Source organism: Linepithema humile, chromosome 5, assembly GCF_040581485.1.
Source record: "Linepithema humile isolate Giens D197 chromosome 5, Lhum_UNIL_v1.0, whole genome shotgun sequence".
NCBI classification, from domain to species: domain Eukaryota; kingdom Metazoa; phylum Arthropoda; class Insecta; order Hymenoptera; family Formicidae; genus Linepithema; species Linepithema humile.
Window position 1 is genome coordinate 65,308 of NC_090132.1, and position 24,184 is coordinate 89,491.

General features: G+C 31.7%; 1 protein-coding gene across 6 annotated transcripts in view; it reads left to right on the forward strand.

Annotated features, from left to right (window-relative positions):
* The window catches only part of LOC105675406 (glycogen synthase kinase-3 beta), a 36,055-nt gene extending 12,012 nt beyond the window's left edge, over positions 1–24,043 (forward strand). The window contains exons 1-9 of one of the 6 annotated variants that reach the window (XM_012372546.2): positions 3,297–3,564; positions 5,156–5,554; positions 9,191–9,381; positions 9,928–10,011; positions 12,263–12,373; positions 13,354–13,591; positions 14,794–14,987; positions 17,957–18,299; positions 22,335–24,043. In XM_012372546.2, coding sequence (XP_012227969.1) covers positions 5,368–5,554; positions 9,191–9,381; positions 9,928–10,011; positions 12,263–12,373; positions 13,354–13,591; positions 14,794–14,987; positions 17,957–18,299; positions 22,335–22,408 — 1,422 coding nt within the window. In that variant the 5' untranslated portion in view covers positions 3,297–3,564; positions 5,156–5,367 and the 3' untranslated portion in view covers positions 22,409–24,043. Of the gene's footprint in view, positions 1–3,295; positions 3,565–5,155; positions 5,555–9,190; positions 9,382–9,927; positions 10,012–12,262; positions 12,374–13,353; positions 13,592–14,793; positions 14,988–17,956; positions 20,237–22,334 lie in introns of those variants that run through there. The other 5 variants (XM_067355805.1, XM_067355807.1, XM_067355806.1 and 2 more) reach the window with 5 other exon arrangements.
* Positions 24,044–24,184: the final 141 nt, after the last annotated feature.

Consider the following 24,184-nt stretch of genomic DNA (forward strand, 5'->3'; position numbering starts at 1 on the left):
AAAGAATTGAATTAAAATTAAACATTTATAATAGTAGAAATTAATTTAATGCCTCTTATATATATATATATATATATATATATATATATATAATTGCTGTATGTGTTAAGATTAATAATCGATGAAGTCTATGAAACTGGCATCCAAAATGCGAATTTTTATAAAACTTGTGCGACATTTGATTGCTCGCAATTTGACCGTATTTGTTCATGCATAATTATTTTGTCCATTTTGCAGAAAAAAGTCACACACAAACAAAAAATTGGATAAAATTTTGTCACGAGCACATCTAAATGCATTTCTTTTTTTAAGTTTTTTTCTTTGTGTATAAGTTTTCTCTATAAGTTAGTCGACAAAAAAATTATGCGTGGACAAATATGATCAAATTGTGGACAATCATGTGTCGTATAAGTTTTATAAAATTTTTCCCATTTTGGGGTGCCAGTTTCACAGGTCCTAATCGATGATGTCTTGCTGAAAGGAATTCACATTGTAATGTGTTTTCGCGCGACGAGGTTTAATCAACAGGCGACTGGTCTGGCAATTGAGTTATGATCAATTTGCACAGCTGATCGAGGATATAAATAGATCGCGCGACACTTGGGAACAGTTATTCTTATTACTTACCGACACTTTGACCACCAATCGCAGCTTTGAAAACAATGATCAAGTGTCAAGATGCAAGAGCATCAGTCTGTTCGTTTTTCCTCTTGCATTTCGACATTATCGCTTTCTTCATGAATAGACGTAGATGTATAAATAAATACGCATATAGAAATGTATAAAAGGCTCAATATTGAATCAATACCGTATTGTCAATCGTTACCGGTACTACCGCATACGCACACACGCGCGCGCGCAACACACACACACACACAACACACATGCGCGCGCGCGCAACACAAACACAACACAACAAACTTACATTCTTAACTTTAAATTCCACAAGTTCTCCGAAAACACTTTACACACTGAGATATATTATTCGAATTTCTAATATTCCTTCGTTATTTACTTGAAAATTATGGATGGACTCCATATTTTTATTGAGAAGAAGTCGGTTCTAAATTAGTTGAAAAATTCGTCATGAGTGAAACATTATTTAGCAATTTCGGGATGCATCGTGTTCTTGGAATAATAAAAAAATGAGTTTATTTGTCGGCTTTAGTAAACGCATCTTTACACTTGACCAAGTCATCTTCTGTCATCTTGCTATCATATCTGTTCCTTGAAGACGCGTGCGTGTGCGCTCTCACGTGTCCTCATGTTTGCGTATTGTAACGACGTTATCTCCTTATACCTGCTAAATATAGCGCGTGCGAGTACTCTAACCGGCTTCGTTCAAACATACGCGATATTGGCGCGATCGTTTCGCTTGCTTTGTTCGACGTAGGAATGCGAGAATCGAGCATTCAATTTCTCGTATTGTGTGCCTTTCTCTTCTTTTTTTACGGATTCTTTGAGCAACTTGAGTTTGACGTTTTTTCTTAGTATAAAATCGAAGACGTTAAAATTGAATATCCATAATCGAATAAAATCGAATATCCTTAAATCGTTTTTAAATTCTGATTGTAATAAAGACAGATTGATATTTTTTTCAAGAAACAAAATTGCTTTAAACCGATCAAATATTATCGTAAATGAATAAAAGAAAAACTTATTTATAATAGAAATTTCATAGAAATACAAAAATTAATATTGTTATCAAGAACTGCTTTTATCTAGCTCGATTATTTAAGTAAGAAAAATTATAATTATAGCTTCTCGTGCTAATTACTAATATTTTTATGACGAAGGATAGTGAAAATTATTGCGGTAGTGTGTAGCGATATAATCAATATTATGATCAAAGCATCTCTTTTGATGGACGTCAGTGTTAATCGAACGTGATAAAATTAATAAAACACTAGGATGATCCTGTATAGCACTGCATCATCATCGACCATAAATAAGTTGCAAATAATGCACTTTTTCTGCTGTAATAACATTGTAAGACAGCTTATAAATTTTCTCATGCTATCATGTGTTGAAAAAATTTCCACTGAGAAAAATAATTACTTCAATAAATAATCTGCGCTATTACGAAAAAACAATATCGAGAAAATGTTAATCCCTTCATTATGTCATTTCTAAGAGCAATTTTTTATGAAAAAAGCAAAGAATGGAGAGCATTAAATTTTTCATCGAAAAAGTCAATAATCTGCTATGTAACAATACTAAATATTTAAAAATTTAGTAAATTTTGTAATTTTATTACATTTGACAGTACTTGCATTTGTGCACTTTTAGCATCATTTAACGCATCTAATGGTAGAAAATGTTTTTTTCGAAGATTTTTATGATCGTGAACTGACAATTGCGTAAACGCTTTAAAGTCAAATAAGAGAGAATAATTATGATGGGAGAGGGGGGGGGGGGGCGGATTAACTCACTTTTACAAGATTTGACCGGAGATTTCAATTGTAACGAAGATAATTCTCTCTTTATTTGCCAGAAATCGATTCTTAAAGTGGTATCTTTTTATCTACAATTACGGTACCATTCCATACCAAGCTATTCATCTTACCAATAATCGAATTGCAGTACAACGTCTTTTCATTTCTGTCCGTTTGAACGGACGAAAGTTGTAAGTTTAGCAATTCGGAATTATTCACTTTCTTAACTGCATGCTCGCTCTTTTGACGCACACATCCTCCTTCTTCTCACTGCAGATGCAGACAGTTTCAGAAAACTAGCAGTTTGAACCTCGGTTTTAATAAAAGAAAAGTCAAATCTATATTAATCAAAAACAAATTTACAACCTTATTTCTGATTTAATTCTAGAATTTTTTTAAACTTGATTTTATTTTCAATTCAACGTATACATTTAGCTGAACGCGTATATAATCATACTTAAATATGAAATATACTGAATACTCAAGCGTATATATTTAATAATTATTATAGGTATTACTATATTGTAAAATTTTAATATTATACTGTATAAAATGAAAAGTATTAGAAACAAGAGTACAATGAGAAACTTTATTTGCTGAATTTAAAAAACTCGACATTGATTTGCACTACTGCTAGAGTTTTATCATTTCGAGATAAAATAAAACTTGTTTTCTTTTACTTTACTCTATCAATAATATTCGATAATTATTATAAATTATATTATTAATATAAATGATTATTATGCAATGACAATTGTTATATAAAAGTATCTTTAAAATAAAATAACGGGAAAAAGTCAAAGGCCGACACTACTCCCACTGCGCCGGCCTGAATGCGGCGCCCACCGTAGGTGAGACGGCTCGAACGGCGACGCGCTTTAGTCGCGTGCCGTTAGTCTGTTGTGAATCAACGTAGTTACTGCATGTGGAATCCAATGTCGGCCCACTTGGTATCAAGTTCGCGAATCGCGCCGACATAACGCGGCGCGAATCATTCACACATTCGCGTGGTTTGCAGCAAACATCCAAGTTGAAAGAGTCCGGTACCGTCCGGTTCATACGACATATATTTTAGAAGAAAAGGTGATTTTTCGGGGAAATTAAAATTGATCTTCGATTTTTCGAGCAGGTATACACAGCATATCTGAAAAATAACAGAATTAACACTATATCAATTCAAACACTGTGATCGTAAATCATTCATTTTATTTAAAATGCGTCTCCTCAACTTTGATACGACTTGATTGACCAATGCGTGGATAGACTTCTGTAAGTCTACTTTCGGAATTGCTTTGAGGGTCCTTATTACGACTGCTTGAATGAATACTGGAATGTTATCATAGCGAGTGACTTTAATCGGAGTTTTGAGTTTTTGGGAATAGACAGCTAAAGTTAGTCGTAGAGAGTATCATAAATCAGGTGAATATAGTGGATGATCAATCACTCCTATTTGTTTTTTGGCTAATAATTCGTATATGTCCGCGATACGATGTACACAGGTTATATTGCCGTAAAAATTATCTTATATATTATCTTAAAAAAAACCTTTGTTCTTGATTGAAAAGAAACCACCGATCACCGTCGATATTCAAAATTTTGTTTGAACGATACATTGCCACATACACTCAGATCTTCCTTGTCGTCTCCATATTTTGTGAACCATTTACAAACTTGTGTAAGGGGTAGACAATCGTCTCCGTAAGCTCGTTGGAACATTTCATAGGTTTGCGTCACGGTTTGCGTAGAGTTTAAACAAAAAATGTTATTGGGCTCGTTGCTGCATATGGGTATTTTCGTGACAAGATGCACTAATTGTAAGGCGTTAAAAGTACTAAGCGGTCACTAAACGGCTACTATAATTCGTATGGTACATGTTCAATGTTCATGAAATACCGATACCTGTTAAAGTAAACAGCAAGTTTCAAAACGCCGCTATTTGTCTGTAAAAAAATGCCGTTTACACAACAGATTAAAAAAATATATTAGACGAAATCGATCGTCAAGCTTCTTCGTTAAAAAATGTGAGAACGTTACAAATGTGAAGATATAACTGACACGATTATTAACGCTACAATTTCCTTCATAAAGATAGAATCAACTGATCTGTTATTTCATTATTTTATAGAAAAACGATATAATTGTCATTATTAATTCTAATGTTAAAAGTTGGTAATTTCTATAATAGAATCGAAATAGTTACTATCGATCATAACAGATCATAATCGATGATCGCAAAGAAGATACTTTGAAAAATTTATATTCGATACAAAAGCAAACCGAATACTGATAGTTGGTGATTTTTATGAACAATAATTGGTATTTTACGTATTTAATCGTGATGCGTGTGCGTATTTGATAACGTGTTTACTGCGTGATTGTATAACGTATTTACTGCTCATACACACAAAATAATTCATTATTGCGCAAAAATTGGGAAATTACAAACAATTATACTATTAATTTAAATTCGAATTGTTAGTTGTTCTTTTATAACAATTTTTATGAACAATGATCGAGAACAAATATCTATTGACAGAAAGTTTGAGTAATGTAGCATTTTGAGAAAGTTAAAAAAAAATACAATTATCAGATTTTGTGCTCTATGTCAAATATTTACAATATTTGATCGAAGAATATATATATGATGGAATAATATATATACATATATATGATGGAAAAAAAAGATAGAATTTATAACGAGACACAACCTCTGTGTAAAGGGGGAAAAAACAATTTTAGTGCGTTTGTAGAAGAAAATTTCTGCAATACAACATAGCAATCGTGAAAAAACTAGCTGAAACTGTACGAAACGACGAGAACTCTGTGATTTTGATTTCAATATTTCGGGATATGAAGCGACGAGCCGAAAGTGAAGCGTAATATCGTGATATATTGTGGAACGACTTAGTGATTGATCGATCTCTAGAGATCAATGGCTCCAGCAAGTACTCTCGACTACTCGGAACCGTGTCAACAATGGCGATATCCAAAAATCTGCTCGGTGACGGCTGATGAAAAAACCGACTGTCCCAAGAGTACTGTAGAATCAAACGGCAAAGAAGCCAACTCCGCCTACAAAAAATTCTGCAAGTTTCTTCGCCGATTAAGCAACAAGAAACGTAAGTCCATCCAGCGGTTAACATACAATCTATTATTTAAAAAGTGACTCAAATTACGAGACTCTTTTATTAGAGTTTATTGTTTTATCAGAGTAAGCGTTTGAAATTATCTTTATACATATGTGATGGTTTCTAAAACATCGGTTATATGTACTCTTATATTGTCAAAGGAAACCAATACGGCCTTTATGTTATTGTTCTTAAGACAAGTAACAAGAAAAAAAAGATCTGTTGCTTATTGGTGCGTCGTAAGGTGTCCATCCGGTTTTCAGAGTGATTTTGCGCTATTTTACGATTTCTCTGTTCGAGTGATTGACTAATCTTCATGATGACGTATTTTATAATATCGAGTGCCTTTGTTCATCACATCACAGAACCGTGTCATCCTCTGACATTTACACCTCTTCTCGGTGTACCGTATTTATTCTTGGTCACACCTATCGTCGTGTGGCGTGGTTTTTCTATATCTGTTCGAGAGTGAAAACGATAGATCGAGAGGGTGTACAGGGGCGAGAGAGGGAGCAAAGCGTGTGGAGGGAAAATCGATGAGTATCTGCTATCTTCGATACTGTTTCCCACGAGAACACGCTGAAGCAGGGTCTTTTCATTACGGCAACATAAAGTAAAAAATATTAAATATTAATTACAAATTATAAAATCCAAATGAACGGACAGTTGAATATATTTTGTAGTTACTTTACAAACAAAGTAATGTATATAGTGAGGTAATGATGAAAAATCTGGACTACTTTTCTCTAAATTTAATCCGAACTTTAAAAATAAAATTACTTTTCCATCAATTCAATATCTCCTTTCCCCCCTCCCCCTTCTCTCATTCTCTCTCTCTCTCTCTCTCTCTCTCTCTCTCTCTCTCTCTCTCTCTCTCTCTCTCTCTCTCTCTCTCTGCTTGATTATTATATAACAAGAAACTACTTTTTAACCAAATAACTGCCTTTATAAATGTAATTGGATTCTTCTATTTTCGCTCTTTTCCATTCTTGACGGCTCTCTGTTTTTTATCAGCTCTAAAAAGAATCTTTTATTTCTTATTACTCATACCATTTCTTTTATCAGTTATATATTTACTTAAACACGTGACTATGTTAGAGTGAGAAAGCGAGTGAAAAGTAGAAAATAACTTATGCGTATCCATGAGTTCTTGGAATAAAAGTGAATTGAGTGAGGGGAGGAGGGGATTGAAGGGAAATTAAGAATAGAGAATTTGTTTGATATGTTGAGAATAAAAAAAATTGGTTGGCACGTGGTGTTATTATCTACATATTGATAATAAAACATTGAAAACTGCAAGAATGTTCTTGCATAAGTTGTAATATCGAGCAAGTTTAACCACGAATGGTTGTTCTTAACCCTTTATCTATCTGCACGGCATATTTTGTTAAACCGAGCACGATTGCCTTTGACAATCACAAAGTAACGCTCTCGGTAACGTCCACTGTGAGGGACGTTCCCTCAAGTTGCGTGAAATGTCACCGCAAGGGCCGATGTGGGTTTTTCTCAAGTTTTCTTGCTTCACAAGCAGGGGTTGTGTGCTACACTGAAAAAGTCCACTGCAAAAGTCCAAGTTTCTCTCGATGCTCACGTAATGTGCACCTAAAAAGGTTTACGAGACGTGCTGATGTATCTGCTGCTGTATCGTTTTATCATATTTTTGCTTGCATGCTAGATTTAGTTAGATGTTAGTTTTTCAATCTCTTACTATATTATATTTAACTTAATCCATTCCCTCTGCAATGCAATTATAGCTATTAGTCTATTAACTTTTTGAAAACTTTTTGAAAATTTCCAAAATATTTCGTACATATAAGTGAAATCTATCTTTTTTTTAATAAAATTTTGTAAAAGTAATTATTTCAAAATAATTCTATTTAAATAAAAACTCTGAACAAGTAAGATACAAATTTTATTATAATATTCTATATATACATTCTATACTTTTCTACACTTGTTATAGAAAATAATATGCAGAATAAGGCGAAGAGAATAAAATAGAGCGAGGGAACATGTAGAGAGAATGTAGAAGAGAATAGAAGAGAGTGCTGCATATTTTTTTTATACTCTATAAAATCGCTATATCACTATATTATAAAATTAACTGCATTTTGAAAGGGCAGTAAATAATCTATTTTGGATAGAGATAAAGACATCAATACCTCTACATTTTCCTTGTGCAATATATAGAGATATTGATAGATAGAATAGATTTCGTGCTTTTTTCTTAAAATCTAATCTTACTAAATCTTACCAAATCCTAATTATGTACTTCGGACCATATCAAACTTGGAAATTTACTTTATTTAATGTATTTCAATTTTATTCTCTTTTTTCGAAACCAACAATTTTATTAATCATATCCAACTCGTACAATTGTAACATTAGCATATATCTTTTGCTTTGCTAGAGTGATGAATCTATAGTATGTAAAATTATAATATATAAGCAAGCGAGTGAGTGAGTGAGAGAGTGAGAGTGAGTGAGTGAGAGAGTGAGAGTGCGTGAGTGAGTGAGTGAGTGAGAGAAATTAGTATTAACTTTTATGGAAGGCCTAACTAGTAAAAAGTATCATGTATAAGTAAAAGTAATTGAAAATAAAAATAATAATGCATAGAGGTGTACGCTATACATATATGTGTAGAAATTTTTGTAGTTTAAGTTTAATAGATTCATTTTCTTAGTAAAGTGAAAAATTTTACACTGTACTTAAATGTTACAGTGCTATTAATATTGTATTTAGTATATGGATAAAATTTTATTTATTACAATAATATTACATCTATAGTTATACTCAAAGTGATATTACTACACTACTATATAATTTAAAATATTACACTACACGTGTGATATTCTGAATTATTATCACTTTATATTTTTATTATCGTATTGAGAAATTTGGAGCTTTTTTCAATATGATTTATTTTTATATATCACTATATGATTTTAATGAGTCGTTTTGGCTTGAAATCATATTATAATATTAGTAACAATAACGAAAACAAATCAAGGATCAGGCTATTCTTGATCGGCGTATGTAAGATGACTCAAAATTACACGTGAAAGTAATAGTGATAACCACTAGAATCTGAGATGTCCTAATTTATGTAATGGTTTCTGGAATTGTAATTTTTCTAACGATGCTCATTTTCTCTACTTCTGCGAAATGGGAAGCAATTGTAGAAAGAGAAATTAAAATAATAAAATTAATAATATAATATTCAGTGAATTGATTTTAATACTAATGCTGTATTTACTTTTATCTACTGTATTAATGCCCTATCTTTTGTTATTAATAAATTATTATTGTAAAACATTGTTGCACATTAACACGTTGCATTTTGTTAGGATTAATTTCTACATATGTATTATTCTGAATTTTAAAATAATTATCTGTTTCGTAATTTTTTTTTTACATTTCTGCAAATGAAAAACAAGCTTCGAATTTTTTTCCGGAAAATTTTTTGGAATTAGCAATTATTGAAAAACTGAAAAAATGGCTTTGTCTGTTGTGCACTTTTGGAGAAAATTTGGTTTCCTGTTTCTTTCTGTACCTTCCGGTTTTCTTTCTCTATACTATAACGCTGTGTTTTCCTGATTTATTTCTGTGGGTCGTGCAATGTGCAGGCAAGGATGGCAGCAAGGTAACGACCGTGGTGGCAACCCCCGGTGCCGGGCCGGACCGTCCTCAAGAGGTCGCCTATACCGACACCAAGGTCATTGGCAATGGCAGCTTCGGCGTGGTATACCAAGCCAAACTTTGCGACTCGGGCGAGATGGTCGCCATCAAAAAGGTTCTCCAGGATAAACGATTTAAGGTCAGCGCATTCTTACGTTACTGAGACAAGTGCAAGTAATGGAAACGTTTCCTATTTTTTTCAATTATTCCAAATAAAATTACAAATTATAAAAATCATATAAAAAATATTTCCATTGGCGAGAAAGATATTACAATAATGTACAAATATTCGACTTGAGAAGCCCGCTGTTAATTGTGACGTTACAGTACAATGGAATTTACATTACATTGTTAAATAATGTAAAGAGAAGTGATGCGATACCAGAGTTACATGCGATTAGAGTTAGCATTGTGTTTTTTGTGTGTAATGTAATTTTATTTGACATGTACCGTGACGTAATTAACGTAATGAATGAAAGCACGTTTGCGGACACGTGGCATTTTTTAAATGTTTTATGATTTTCAATTAATTAATATGCAATACTCACAAACACGTAAGATTTATTTTTGTAACGTATCCAACACTTATACTGGTACTCTAAACTTAGCAAAAGAATTTGAGAAAACAAACATTTTTTTAAAAATATTTTCTAAAAAATAACTCTTTGCATTCTTTTTTTTTCAGAACAGGGAATTACAAATCATGCGACGCCTCGAGCATTGCAACATTGTGAAACTCAAATATTTCTTTTATTCTAGCGGTGATAAGGTAACTGTCTCAACTTTAAAATCTTCTTCAATTTTAAACAAAGACTAGTGTCCTGTCTGTCATAATTTCAAAGATTCTTCATCATTCTACTTGTTAAGTCGAGAATCTCACAAAAAATGAATCAACGAATCAGTGCGACATCAATCAGTATTACAATCAGTAGTTGATTAATGCATGATTATGAGTTTTGTCGTTATCGGTTTGTTACGTAATGACGCGTGATGATACGTCTTGTCGAACTATAAATAGCACAAAAGATATTCCTTATTTAATGCATGCCACATTGTTATGTTATTTTGTAGAACATCTTAACCGCGACTAATCCGGTTTTTCACGTTGACGTAAGTTGAAGCGCACCCAATAGTAGTTTATGCGAAAATCCCCTTTTTGGTGAAGAAGATTTTAGGCAAATTTTCGCTTCCACATAAAAATGCACAACATTTTTACATTTATATCACGTTGTCTCAAAATGTCATTTTGAAGATGTTTCATCCTTGATCTGATTCCCATTAGATCACATTGCTTTCGTAGTATTAGTACGTAACTCTTCCGAAAGCGTGTGTATTAATTAATAACCGAAAGTACCGATGTGTGTGTCCAAGAGAGAAATAATGACGACATAGATCATTCAAATGGTATATCTATAGGATGTGTCCCACAATTCGCCACAACACTACAATTAATTCATGTCTGCGAAGTTAGTATTTTTATCAGAAAACATTGAAATGGTTATTTCAAAAATTCAATGCCATTTACATGTTAGTTTAACGCTTTATTCATGATTTTAACTTGATTTTAACATGATTTTAATTTGATGTAGCAAATACAGTCATTTTTTATTAACAGGGCCCGGTTAATTGAAGCAGTTATTTGGGACAAATCTTAAAAAAACAGATTTCAGTAGATAAAAGATCAGTGTTTAGATAATTGGGGCAGCCGCTTAATTGAGCCAAAATGTTATATCCCGATGTGTCTTAATTATATATACAATACATAATATAATTTAAGTATATAATATATATGATATAATTAATATAATCCCAAATAAAATATAGTTCTAAAGAATATATAATATAATTAAAGATTAAATATATATGATTGAATATAGGAGAGCTAGTGACGCGCGCGCGCGCGCGCGTAAAGTTAGCATCCCGTTAATGCAGGAAATAGAAAGATACACATAATTTTGTGCTTCTTAAGTGGCTAAAAGCCAAAATTTACAAATTCACAACTTTATACATTTTACATTATATTCTTACAAATTGTAGTATTCTTGCATACATTTCACATTATACTCTTACAAATTGTGGTTTTTGTCAGCTCATATCTTCTAAACCAAATAGATGGCTAATTTTGGTAGATAGGTCAATAGTAGTATAATTTTGCTTATAGCTTCTAAAAATGCCACTTAAGAAATACTAAATTGTGATATATTTCTTTTTATTTTCTTTTATTCTCTGCGTTATTTAACGGTGCTTTACAGACAATTAGCACTCTCACTTTCAATTGCATATTTCTGCTAAACGATTGAAGCACTAAACTAACATTTAATTAAATGGCTTTAAATTTTTGTACAAATCCCATTTAAAATTTTTCTGGCGGGGTCGCTAATTTTACAGATATAATTAATTTTAATTACAGATTTTCTGATTAATTCAAAATCAGTTTTCCTCAGTTAAGATTCGAAAGTGCTAATAATGTGAAGAAAGGAATAGGAGTGAAATAATGTAAACAAAACATTTTTTCCGAACAGATACACAAACAAAAAATTATATTTATTATATTATAATAGTAACTAATTGTGTATTTTGTATTTAATTCTAATTATAATCTAATGGAATTTTAATTCTTTATTAATTTTGAATTAAAACATTTATTTACAAGGAGAAATGTGTAGAATATTAGAAATTAGAAAATGGAAATATATAAGAAAAATGAAAAAATTGAAATTATTGTGCATAACAATTAATTATAATAATCATAGTATCAAAACTGATTTCTAATTGTGTAGAAAAAATTTGTCCTTAAAATTTGAGTCGCCAGTTGTGGGATATTCCATGTACGGTACATGAGGAAAAAGGTACATGATGTACCTTTTTCTAGCGGTAGCGGCAATATCGAACGCGGCAATATCATTAATGTTTGGTTTTGGAATAGCGTGTCTTTGAGACGACAAATATTCGTAGACAAATTTCCGTTTTGTGAATTTGCAATGAAATATACTTACTTTTTCCTTTTCTTTTTTTTTTAGAAGGACGAGGTTTACCTCAATCTAGTCCTGGAATACATACCCGAAACTGTGTACAAAGTCGCTCGACATTATAGCAAAAGCAAGCAAACGATACCAATCAGTTTTATCAAGGTAAGTCATTTGTGAAAATATTTCCAGACCAATGTTAAATTGTAAATCTGCTCTATATTCCATTAAAGTTTATTACATAGGTCCATTGTTGTTGGGAAAACAGAATAATTTTCCACAGTTTCTTATGCGTCCAATGCGAATCCAGTCTTTACAAAATGCATACCCGAGAAAAAATGGTATAATATAGTCAGATGTAAATATATATATAATTGCTTATGAAAAGATCTGATAACATGTAATATTTTATATGATCATATAAAAATAGGATTACATATGTTATCAGATCTTTTCATAACTAATTATATATTATATATTTACATCTGACCAATTGTACCATTTTTTCTCGGGTATTACATTAAAATTTTGAGAAAAATCTAAAATATGCCAAAAATAGCGAATTTCGCTATTTGCAGTGTTATTTCGAAAAAATGTTTGTTGTTTTGTTTAAATTATCTTAAAATAATTTTTCTTTTTAAAATAGATTTTATTTTGTTTTCTACGCAGGATTCTCAGATCTATGCACTATTTGTCGTGAGCTTATTGACGTGAAATAGATTATTTAGCCATCTGATTGTGAGTGACATCAATTCTACTCAATGTTATCCAGAGTGCATTATATGGAAGTGACGTACATCATTTTTTTCATTTATTTATTTTATTTTACTTGCACATTTATTTTGAAAAGAATGGTTAGTGCTTTAAGAGAACGTAAATGTTATTGAAGGAGAGAATTAATTTTTGTTTTTAAAATAATATCGTAAATATGGCCAAAATCGTTTGTTTTTGACATATTTTTCTTTAATTTTCTACAAATACGAAATCCTGCTGTGACGATATGACACACTTTTCGAGGACGGATTCAAATGCAGCTTAAAAATCTACAGAAAAGTATTCTTCATTTCGAAATAACAAAAGATATTCTAATTTTACAGAGCAATATTATGATTATTAAAAATATATTTACGAACTTATTTTTCCAGCTCTATATGTATCAACTGTTTCGTTCTTTGGCGTATATCCACTCGCTGGGGATTTGCCATAGAGATATCAAGCCGCAAAATCTACTCCTAGACCCAGATACCGGCGTTCTGAAGCTGTGCGACTTTGGCTCGGCCAAGCACCTGGTTAAAGGCGAGCCTAACGTGTCTTACATCTGCAGTCGCTACTACCGCGCACCTGAGCTCATTTTTGGCGCTATCGATTACACTACAAAGATTGGTAAACTCGAAATGGAAATTAACATTTATCATCTTCTTCATTAATTCTTGTGTTAAACTGATATTCAAATCGTAAATAATTTTCAATTATTGTGTGTGATTGAGAATAATTAATTATCTTATTAGACAGATAATAGATCATTATTATTCAACTATTTAAATTGACAGACATTTGGTAATCACAAATATCTGTTTCACGAATCCTTGTTTAAAAGACTTTTGTTGTAACACTTGAAATTAATCTGTGAATTTTTTATTCTTTCATAAAAATTAATATTGTTGATCTTTAATCTCAAACAGCTCCAATAGTCATTGGTTCGTTAAGTAAAGATACTAGTAGTTAATAAGAGTTTGTTTATCCGTCTGTCAATTAGTTTGACATCATTTGTTAATCTCACGTATAATTATCGTGAAAATAATTTTCAGTTATTGCAAAGAACTTTATTATGACAATATATTAAATATTAGAAAATTTTAAGATTAAAATATAATATATGTATATCAAGCAGAAATCCGGACCGTGAACCGAAACCGGAATTGAAAAAAAAAAACTGAAAAAAAATCGAAAATTAATTATTAATTGATCCGGTTATGATTCCGATGTTATAAACTTTATGAAATTTCGGTTCAATTATAGTTTCGATTTGATCAAAAACGAAACGATTACGATTACGATTCCGACACCGATTACGAAACGGGTTTTCTGGTTAATTCTGGTTCGGTTCAGGTCCCTGATATCAAAAATGTTTTCAACTTTTATTAACTACTTCGTAGTTTTGTTCATAATTTTAAGCAATAATTACATCTATCATACACAAATTCGAGATCAGCGAAATAACAAGTGATTTATAGATATAGATGTTTTATAAATTAAAAGTTATAAATCTCTGAATTCTTGCAAAGAATTAAATTTAACGCAGATTGACAAATAATCAGAGTATTATCTTTTTTTTAAATCTATACGCGTATTTGTATAAGATTATTTAATCTTTAGCAGATATCAAAAACTATGATCTATTCAATTCCATGGCATTGCGAAAAAGCATTGCTATTAATTTTAAAAGATAGAAAAAAATTACAATTTTTTCTTTTTTATATTATTATAATTTTTTAATATAAAAAAATTCTTATAACGTTATTTTGTTGTAATACTTAATAATGTATAATGCTAAAGAAAAAATATTTTTTATATTTTTTCGACAGATGTTTGGAGCGCAGGTTGCGTGCTGGCAGAGCTGTTGCTGGGTCAGCCGATATTTCCCGGTGACAGCGGTGTCGATCAGTTGGTAGAGATTATCAAAGTCCTCGGTACACCTACGCGCGATCAGATACGTGAAATGAACCCCAACTATACTGAATTCAAATTTCCACAAATTAAGTCGCATCCCTGGCAAAAGGTAGTGAACTATTTTACTTTCATATAATTTAATAATATATGTCATTATATTAATATATGTATAACTTGCTATCATTCGCAACACGCATTCATTCAGCGACATCTTCTACACGCTTTCTTCATGTTGTGTGATTGTCCTACTTTTATTCCATATAAAAATCTATTAACTTTATGACTGAATGAACATTATCGCACATAACACTAATTTATGAAGTTGAACTTTTTTTGTTATTTGGAAAAGAAGAGTAATTTTTCATGCGTTAAATCTGAATTCGGCCTTGAAAAGTACAGATCATATTAGGGGATTTCGAAAAATTCAAAGAAAAATATGTCCAGGAAACTAGAGAAAGTTGTTCTTTTTCCAAGAAAACAGATTTATACAAGGTAATGTAATAAACTTTTAATTGAACATAAAATAATATGGAAAACTACTCTTCCTTTTTCTTCTTTTTCTTCTTTTTCTTCTTTTAAGAGGCAATGCAAGGCAATGTGATAGGATAACATATTTCCACTTTGCATAGATAATGGAAATTGTTTTTTAACTTTTTTAACATAATTCAAAATTATATAAATATAGGTTTTTCAGAACTATGGCTCGCGGATGTGACCTGAATAAGACAATTGTGTAAATAATAAATTAATTAATCAATTAATTTCTTTTAATAAAATAGGAAGATAAGTTTAATGTAACATTAAATATATAAGGAATTATGCAATACACAATTTCGAGAAGAAGGTATATTTCTTCGTGTTTAAAAAAACTTAATTGATGGCGCAGTAGCGCTTCGATCAGTACTATTCATCAATACATGTACTCGTGGTTTGCAGTATATGCTTCAACGAATGAGTGAAACATCTATGTGTTCCACGGAGCACCAAAAGATTAGAGTAAGTGGTCCGGCTTTTGCAACAAGTATTATTCAATCTGGCTGGCACAAATGTTTCTCTCTATATTGGTTCGTCATACTAACATAGCACAATATAACACCCAAACTCTCATTTCAATATCCAAATGATTTACTACGCGCGTGCAGGTTTTATCCTACACAATCATTAATTTTAATTCAGTTATAGATTAATAATAATAATAATAATAATAATAGTAATAATAATAATAATAATAATAATAATAAAAGAGAGAAATAAAGAAAAGAAAAAAAACAGTTTTCACTATTTCTTCTGCAAATAATTCTCTCTCTCTCTCTCTCTCTCTCTCTCTCTCTCTCTCTCTCTCTCTCTCTCTCTCTCTCTCTCTCTCTCTCTCTCTCTCTCTCTCTCTCTCTCTCTCTCTCTCCCTCTCTCTCTCCCCCTCCCTCCCTCTCTCTCTCTCTCTCTCTCTCTCTCTCTCTCTCTCTCTCTCTCTCTCTCTCTCTCTCTCTCTCTCTCTCTCTCTCTCTCTCTCTCTCTCCTCTTCACCTCTCTCTCTCTCTCTCTCTCTCTCTCTCTCTCTCTCTCATGTGACTCCTCGCTGCTTGATTTATCTCATATAAAGCTGTTAACGTTACTAACGACTTTTGGCGCGCGAGTTTTTCCACTTCTTACATTTGTTGTAATGACTGAAAATTGAGAATATCACTTACTCTGATGTTCTGGTGATATTTCGAACTTGCATTTGTTAAATTTGAAGGAATGAGTAACATATAGCCTTTCATCTATCTATCACGCAAAGAGAATAGTGTTTGAAGTCTGTGCTGTTCATCTTGGGTGTACATATTCACATTTGCATTGTACTTGTTTGATATCATGTTGATACAATGTGTACGTATAAACAGAAAGATCGCATATACCATAAACACATGGTACAGAGTTTTGAGACCATAGAAATCATGATCATCATTTTCAATCTTCAGCAGGTATCGGATGGTGAAAATTTTTAAGTTACAAAATAAAATGTAAAAACTAAAGCTTGGTATACAAAATGATGCGATTAAAATTATTATCTTACAAATCTCTCAAGTTTAATAAATTTTTTTAACTTTTACAGACCGCAGGATATTTTTTCGAAATTATGAAAACTCACTATAGGAAACACTATAGGAAATAACGTAATAAACTTGGCAAAATATTATATTAGATATTAATTATATTAGAAATACCTCCCAGAAAAATAACTGAACTTTACTGTCTTGTAACAATTGTGTAAGCGAGTGGTGGCGAATGTAACGATCTAGGTTTTGGTAGTAAAGAGACTGCTGCATTCCTATGCAGCAACGTTTGAATGTTTAGAGAGTACACAAGTATCATTGCGGACCATACGTGTGTGAAGATATTTCCGGTCAATACAATGTTAGGAGAAAAGGTTCCCGATATTTTGCTAATTAAGTGTATATATATTTAATATATAATTTTCCGTAAAAGATAATGTTGATGTCGAAACATTTAGGATATTTGCTGAAGATTTATACACCACTATTAACTATAGTTGCTACTTATTATTGAGAATCTTTTAAATGACAACAGAGCATATATAATCTTTTTTCACTGCTTTATAATATAATTATGCAATAAATTTTGTTATACAGGATAGGGCACTGAAACCACTTTGATAATTAATGCAGTGATGTATTCAAATGATCTTTATCGATTGTAGTTTTCAAGATTTTAAAGTTTCCTTCAGTTTTTTTAAATAAAAATCTTTTTTCTATAACAAAAGTCGTGGATAGTATAAAGAAATTCAACCGTGTTAAACAATATGACCGTCAGATGACCTTTATTTGATTCGTTGTATTTTAAATTAAACAATTCATTATTATGATTTTATTAACTTTCTCCGATATACAATAATTTTAAATCTATATTACGTAGATGCGAAAAAGTTGATAAAATTTATGGCGTTGTCACAACTACATGCCCTGTATAATGAATTTTTCTCATTCATTAATCATATTATTCATATTATTCTGTAATCACATCAAATAACAAGTGTTAAACGTTGAGCAGGCTTTGTTACGGATTTGACGATAATTGCAGGTGTTCAGGGCGCGCACACCGCCAGAAGCGATGGATCTGGTAGCGCGATTGTTGGAGTACACACCATCGTTGCGTATGACGCCTCTGCAGGCGTGCGCGCATTCATTCTTCAACGAGCTGCGGGAGCAGGGGACACGGCTACCGAGTGGCCGCGAACTGCCGCCGCTTTTCAACTTCACCGAGCATGAGCTACGGATCCAGCCGGTTCTCAACAGCATGCTGATACCCAAGTACATGCAATCGACCGCCGCCGCCACCACCACCGGCACGGAAGGGAATCCCGGCAGCGGCGGCGGGGGTGGCGGACAATCGGACACCACAGGTGCCACCGCCAGCGCTAGCGGTAACTCTAATGATAATAGCGTCACTAATCCTAATACCACCGCCAACACAAGCACCACCAATACGCAAAACATTGATCCCAATTCATCGAATATGGCTTGAGCCGCTTTATTTTTGTTTTGTTTTTCTTTCTCTCGCTTCTCTTTAAATTTATTAAAGAATCGGGGTCTGATCATTACGGTGATATATGATGAATTAACCATCTTCTGTGATGAGGATGCCTATGTTGTAAAATGCGATTGCATTGCGTCATATACATATATGTAGGTATATAAGATTTTCATATTTTCTAGAGCAAAAATGTAGCGTAGGGCAGTGACGCAACTTGACTTTTTCGATTGAAATAGATTAATCCAATCCGGTGTGACTTCGGCCCGTTTGGCATGGATTTCTATTTGATTGAAAATGTGTTGCGCCAGATTTAAGTTGTGGATTATAAGATGGAAACCAAAGTAACACTTATTCTCTTATTCGCGTTATATAACTCAAAATCTGATTTATCCTAAATGTGAATACATTTTCAGTCAAATGACAGTTTATGAAAAGTGGGCTCAAAAAGTTTAAGGCTTGGAAAGTTGAATTGCTTTATTTGAAACGCTGTAAGGTTTTTTTCCGTTACTTTAATTGTATTGGACACATGTTATCAGCATGTATGGTATCAGAAAGATAACACATAACACATACTTCTGTATGATACACTAGGTCGAAAACTTATATCTTTCGAATATATTCAATTTTTATGTACAAATTTGTATATATGTAGATTACAACGCATGCACAAAATAAATTCACAAGAGTGCAAGGAGATTTTTCCTATTCCATTTATAAATATTATCAGATATTTTTTTTTAATTTTTTAATTTGAAAACCACACAATAAGTTTAAACGAGAAAGAGATGTTCTTTGAAATATTGATTTAATTAGTTTCATTAATATTAAAATTAATTGATATATTATTTTTCGTGAGCTTATTTTGCGTATAGTACGGTGCTACAATGGTTAATACATAGTTTTAAGATATATACGAGTATACGATCGCACGTCTCTATTCTCAATTGAGATTTATTTTCAATCAGCTGGTCGCATCTAGATTCAAGTTTTTCAATCGAGAATTTATTGGTGCCAGAAATTGAGAATAGAGATATTTCCAACTATATAACTAGTGTATACGGAAAGTTTCGATCTAGTGTAACTACTCAATTATACATATATATTATACATGGTAGAATGCACCTTGGCTTTATATAAGCCTAATATATAACGTACATAATGACAAGGAAAACAACAGATTAACTTTGTCAATTTCTTTTATAGGCGAATTAAAAGCAGCCATCTTTGATGGTACAATTGCTATCAAAAGTCTAGCTTGTATCACAGTTATTGAATTGTACATACTGATAAACACCGCTGAACTCTATACATATTGGAACACGCCGTGGTTTTCAGGCCATGAGATGGTGGGAGAAAAGGGGTGAAGTAAATGAGCTATCTCTTTTGTAGGCACATTGAAAGCCTTTGTCTCTCTTGATGATTGCATGTGATGATCACATTATAACGCATCTATACATATTTACAATTATCATCAAAGATTGATGTTAAGATTTATGAATTGAAGATGAATTAAAGATTAATGCGTTTTTAATACGCCTACGAAATATGGAATTCAGTGGTAGGGATTAAATTCTTGTTTTGGCGATTGTTTTGGGGATTATATAAAAAGGAGGAGAGCTACATGTAGAGGCTATATAAAAAGAAACATAACTCATTTCTCGCCTCTGCATCATCCCGCGCTGTGAAAACTACGGTGCATTCCAGTGTATGTATATGTATTGCAGTGAGTGCATCATACAGTAATTTGTGGAAGTATATGTCAAAGTAAATTACTTTTTCTTTACACATATACAATTTATGTTTAATAAAATAAAAGTATGAAACACCCGTTTTTTTTCAAGAATCTCTTTCCCGCTCATAGATAAATACATAATAGCTACAAAGCTCGCTCAATATATCATAAAATTAATTTCTACTGCAAATATTGAGAGAGAATACGTTTGTAGATTTAATTATTTATTTCAAAGATATAGTTTTCAGCTTGTTTTTTGCCAATGTATTTTATTCTGCTAGCGTGCAAAACGCTAATTTACTTCGACATATGCGCAAAAAGATTTTTACTTTTGACATCATAAGCAGTTATGGCTGCTAGGAGTCTTAACTATACTCCGTTGTTACAGAGTCGAATTTTCTGTGCGTATGTGCGCGCGCGTGTGCGTGTATGAGGGTATGTGCGTGTGTGTGCGCGCGCGCGTAGAAGCTGATCCCTTTCTTTAATTTTAAATAACCATCGAATGCGTTTATTCTAATACAAGATAAACTACAAAAAAAAAGCGTACTCTATTGTGTCTAATAACGTTCTTTACGTTGTCACCATTTTATATTTTAAGACAGAAGCTGGACAAAAGTATCGATTTGAGAAGAATATGAATATCGATGAAAACTAAAGGATGGTATTTGTTCTATTTTGTGGAAATCTATCTCATATTATATCATCGGTAATGCAGCATCAAATATTTTTCGTGTGAAAGAAATTTCGAAACTATCGAGATTTAAACTCGGCAAAATTACATATCGGTTTCTATCTTTTCATTTTTATCCGTTCGTTTCAGTAGCACTTATTACATTTGCTTCATTTTCCTTTCCCGTTTTTTCGAATCTTGAATATTTTATTTTAAGGTACAGGAAAATGCAACAGAAATGAATGGATTTCTCTTCTGTTTCTCTTTTGAATCTTATTGCTAGATGAGTATTAAGAAAAAAAGTATACCAGAAATTTGGAAACGAAGAAAAAGAAATGAAAAATTAGACGAGAACATAGCTGTGAAATAGATAAATAATAAATCATAATATCGGATGAAAGCTTGGATATAGATATTGTTAATTATTTATCGTTAACATTATTTTTATTAATAATAATAAACATCGAATAATAATAATCATCGATTTTCAGTTTCAATTTCTTCTCATTTCATCTTAACGCATCTTTTCGATACAAGAATATCATACCTGTAGAAATTTTAATATCAATCGAAGAAAGATCGAAGAATATCTCGATCAATTTAGTAATTATATAAAATACAAAATATCTCATTTTAAAAGACGCATTTAAACATTTCAATATTTTAGTAGTAACTGTTTGTTGTGTAAATTTTCAATATTTATCCAAATATCCAAATATCTAAAAATATTCGAAAATCTGATTCCAGTTATAAATTTAGAGCACAATGAAATTAATATGAAAAAGAAGAAAGTAATTGTGGTCTTCAACGGATTTATCAATTGATCACGAATAAAAATGGATGGAAGGAAGAAGAACATTATCAAAAATATAAATTATGCAGTTCAAGTTTTTTAAGTGATCCCTGCAACGAATTAAATTGCATCGAATATTATTTTCTTAACAGTTTGATCATTAAAAAACACTTCCTGTTTTAACGTATTAATTTTAATTTTACTTTATTTAACTTTTAATTAAAAAACAATTATTGATTTTTAAATCAACAAACAGCACATGAAATAAAAAGTAAACGAGAAAACAAAATAATTTTTAATTTTAATTTTAAAAGAGATTAAAGGAGACGTTAGAAAATGTATTTTTCATATTTAGATTTTAAATTAAGATATATAAATATATGTATACGCTGGATGCGCATTGTGGTAAGCTAAAATATAGGCTAATTCTTTATACAAAAATAAAAATTGGAAATGTAGGATAACTTTTCACATGAGATTTTATTCGAAAATTGACTTTAAAAATTTTTTTAATTGTTGGCTAATAAAAAAAAACTGGTTAATTAATTGAAAGCAAAATTTAAAATAAAAATTCCGACCAGAAGAGATATAATGAGATGTTATTGCACGTATAAACTAGCGCACAATCCTTTTTATTTACTTTAAGAAGTTGTTAAAAATATGCTAATAAAAATAACTCGTGTCGCATAACTCTGTCCACCTTTTTACATTCTTCAATATCATATTTTAGACGAGGATAAAGATGCCAAGGAGACGAAGGAGCAAGAAAGCCATCAAGAACAGCAGGTGGTGGATGGCGAATAGAAGTAGACCACATTGCGCGTCGGTCGAGATGGACACAGGGGTTTACACACAGGGATGGATAACACTCCCGGATGACACAAGGAGCGGAGAATAACGATAAATTACCTGCAACCGTAGGCACAGTGAGTTTTTGATGTTTCAAACTCATGGATGTACGATATTAGGGAGAAATTGTTTAATATACATATAGAGCGAAACGTACGTAAGCACGTAAGCGACAGAAATATTTACTACACAGTTAAGTAAGATGAAATTACAAAAACAAGTAAATAGAGTAGTGTTAGTTACTACCACGCCTATACGAGATAACAGTGTTGCTTTCCAACAAGATATACGAATCGACGCAAGTCGATTTCTGAAACAGTTTTCCCAATTCAATTACATATTCAAAATCATCTCAAGTACGATTTTCAATTTATAATCGTGAATTGAGGCAAAAATTTTCTTATTTGGTAATGGATTTATTTTCTCGATACAACTTGTAAAAATGATATAAAAATATTTAGACTTACGAAAGGATTGTGTCACAACGTTATTATAAATAATTTAAAAATAAGAGACATTTGAAGAGCATTAGAATGCCTGTACGTTAATTGTGATATATTACAATACAATAAAACTTTCGTTATACATTGACAGATCTATCTAATGGTATACGCCAATGAAATGCGATTGTGTTTACCCTCCTCTTTTTCCTGCAATGTGAACTTATTGTGCGTATATCCTGACTGATTAATCGAGATATTTCTTTTTAATACATTAAAAACACTTGCATTACATTCAAACTTGAAAAAAAAATAATTTTTTAAAAATATTTCTTTGAAAAGTCCATTACAATGTACTTATGTAGCGTCTCTCAAATAGGATTGGATTTGGAGAATCGTCCCAGAAGTCGATTCACATCGACTCGTGTTCTTTGCTAGAAAGCAATAAAAAATGCTCTAATTCGAGATCGTGAATCAGTGTGAGAGATCGTGTACGCACGTATGTGTGAAAATAAAAGTGCGAATTTGAGAGGGAAGAGAGAAAGAAAAAGAGCATGTACATACATATATATGTATGTAATATATAGATAAAGCGCATATATATATGAATATGTATATGTATGTATAGGTAATTAATTATATTACTACATTACGCTGTACTACGCGGTGAGCAGAAGCTAAAGAAAAAAAGGTAGTAAGACTTATTACACGATTGCTATGTTTACAATTATTATATATATATATATATACACACATCATTATACAATGTCCTATAAATATATACATATATAAATAATTATAAATACACACAACACACATCTACCTACCTACCTACCTACTTACCTACCTACCTACCTACCGTTCTCATTTCGCTGCTCCTCTTCTGCGCGTTTTATCTTTTCCTCGAGTATATTTTTAATTTTATGAAAATTACACGACATGTGCAAAAATTGTCGTATTAGTCGCGACGACGACGATAATGGTAAAGACGATGGATATCTTGTAGTATAACTCTACTCTGGATGTGTTTAAGGAAGAAAAAAATATCGCGCGAGACTGTCCCGTCATTAGTTACGGCGGAGTCAACCTATATAATATTATTGTACATTTTGTGGTTTATTTAACAATAAAATATTAACAATAATGTTAACAGCTGCTGTCTCAATCCTTTATATACATATATATTGTGCGTGTATCTTTTATATGGGTCTATATGTATATATATATTCAAACCTTGTACTTTAATGCTACTTCTTGTTCTTTAACGGTGCTAAATATAATTGAATAATTA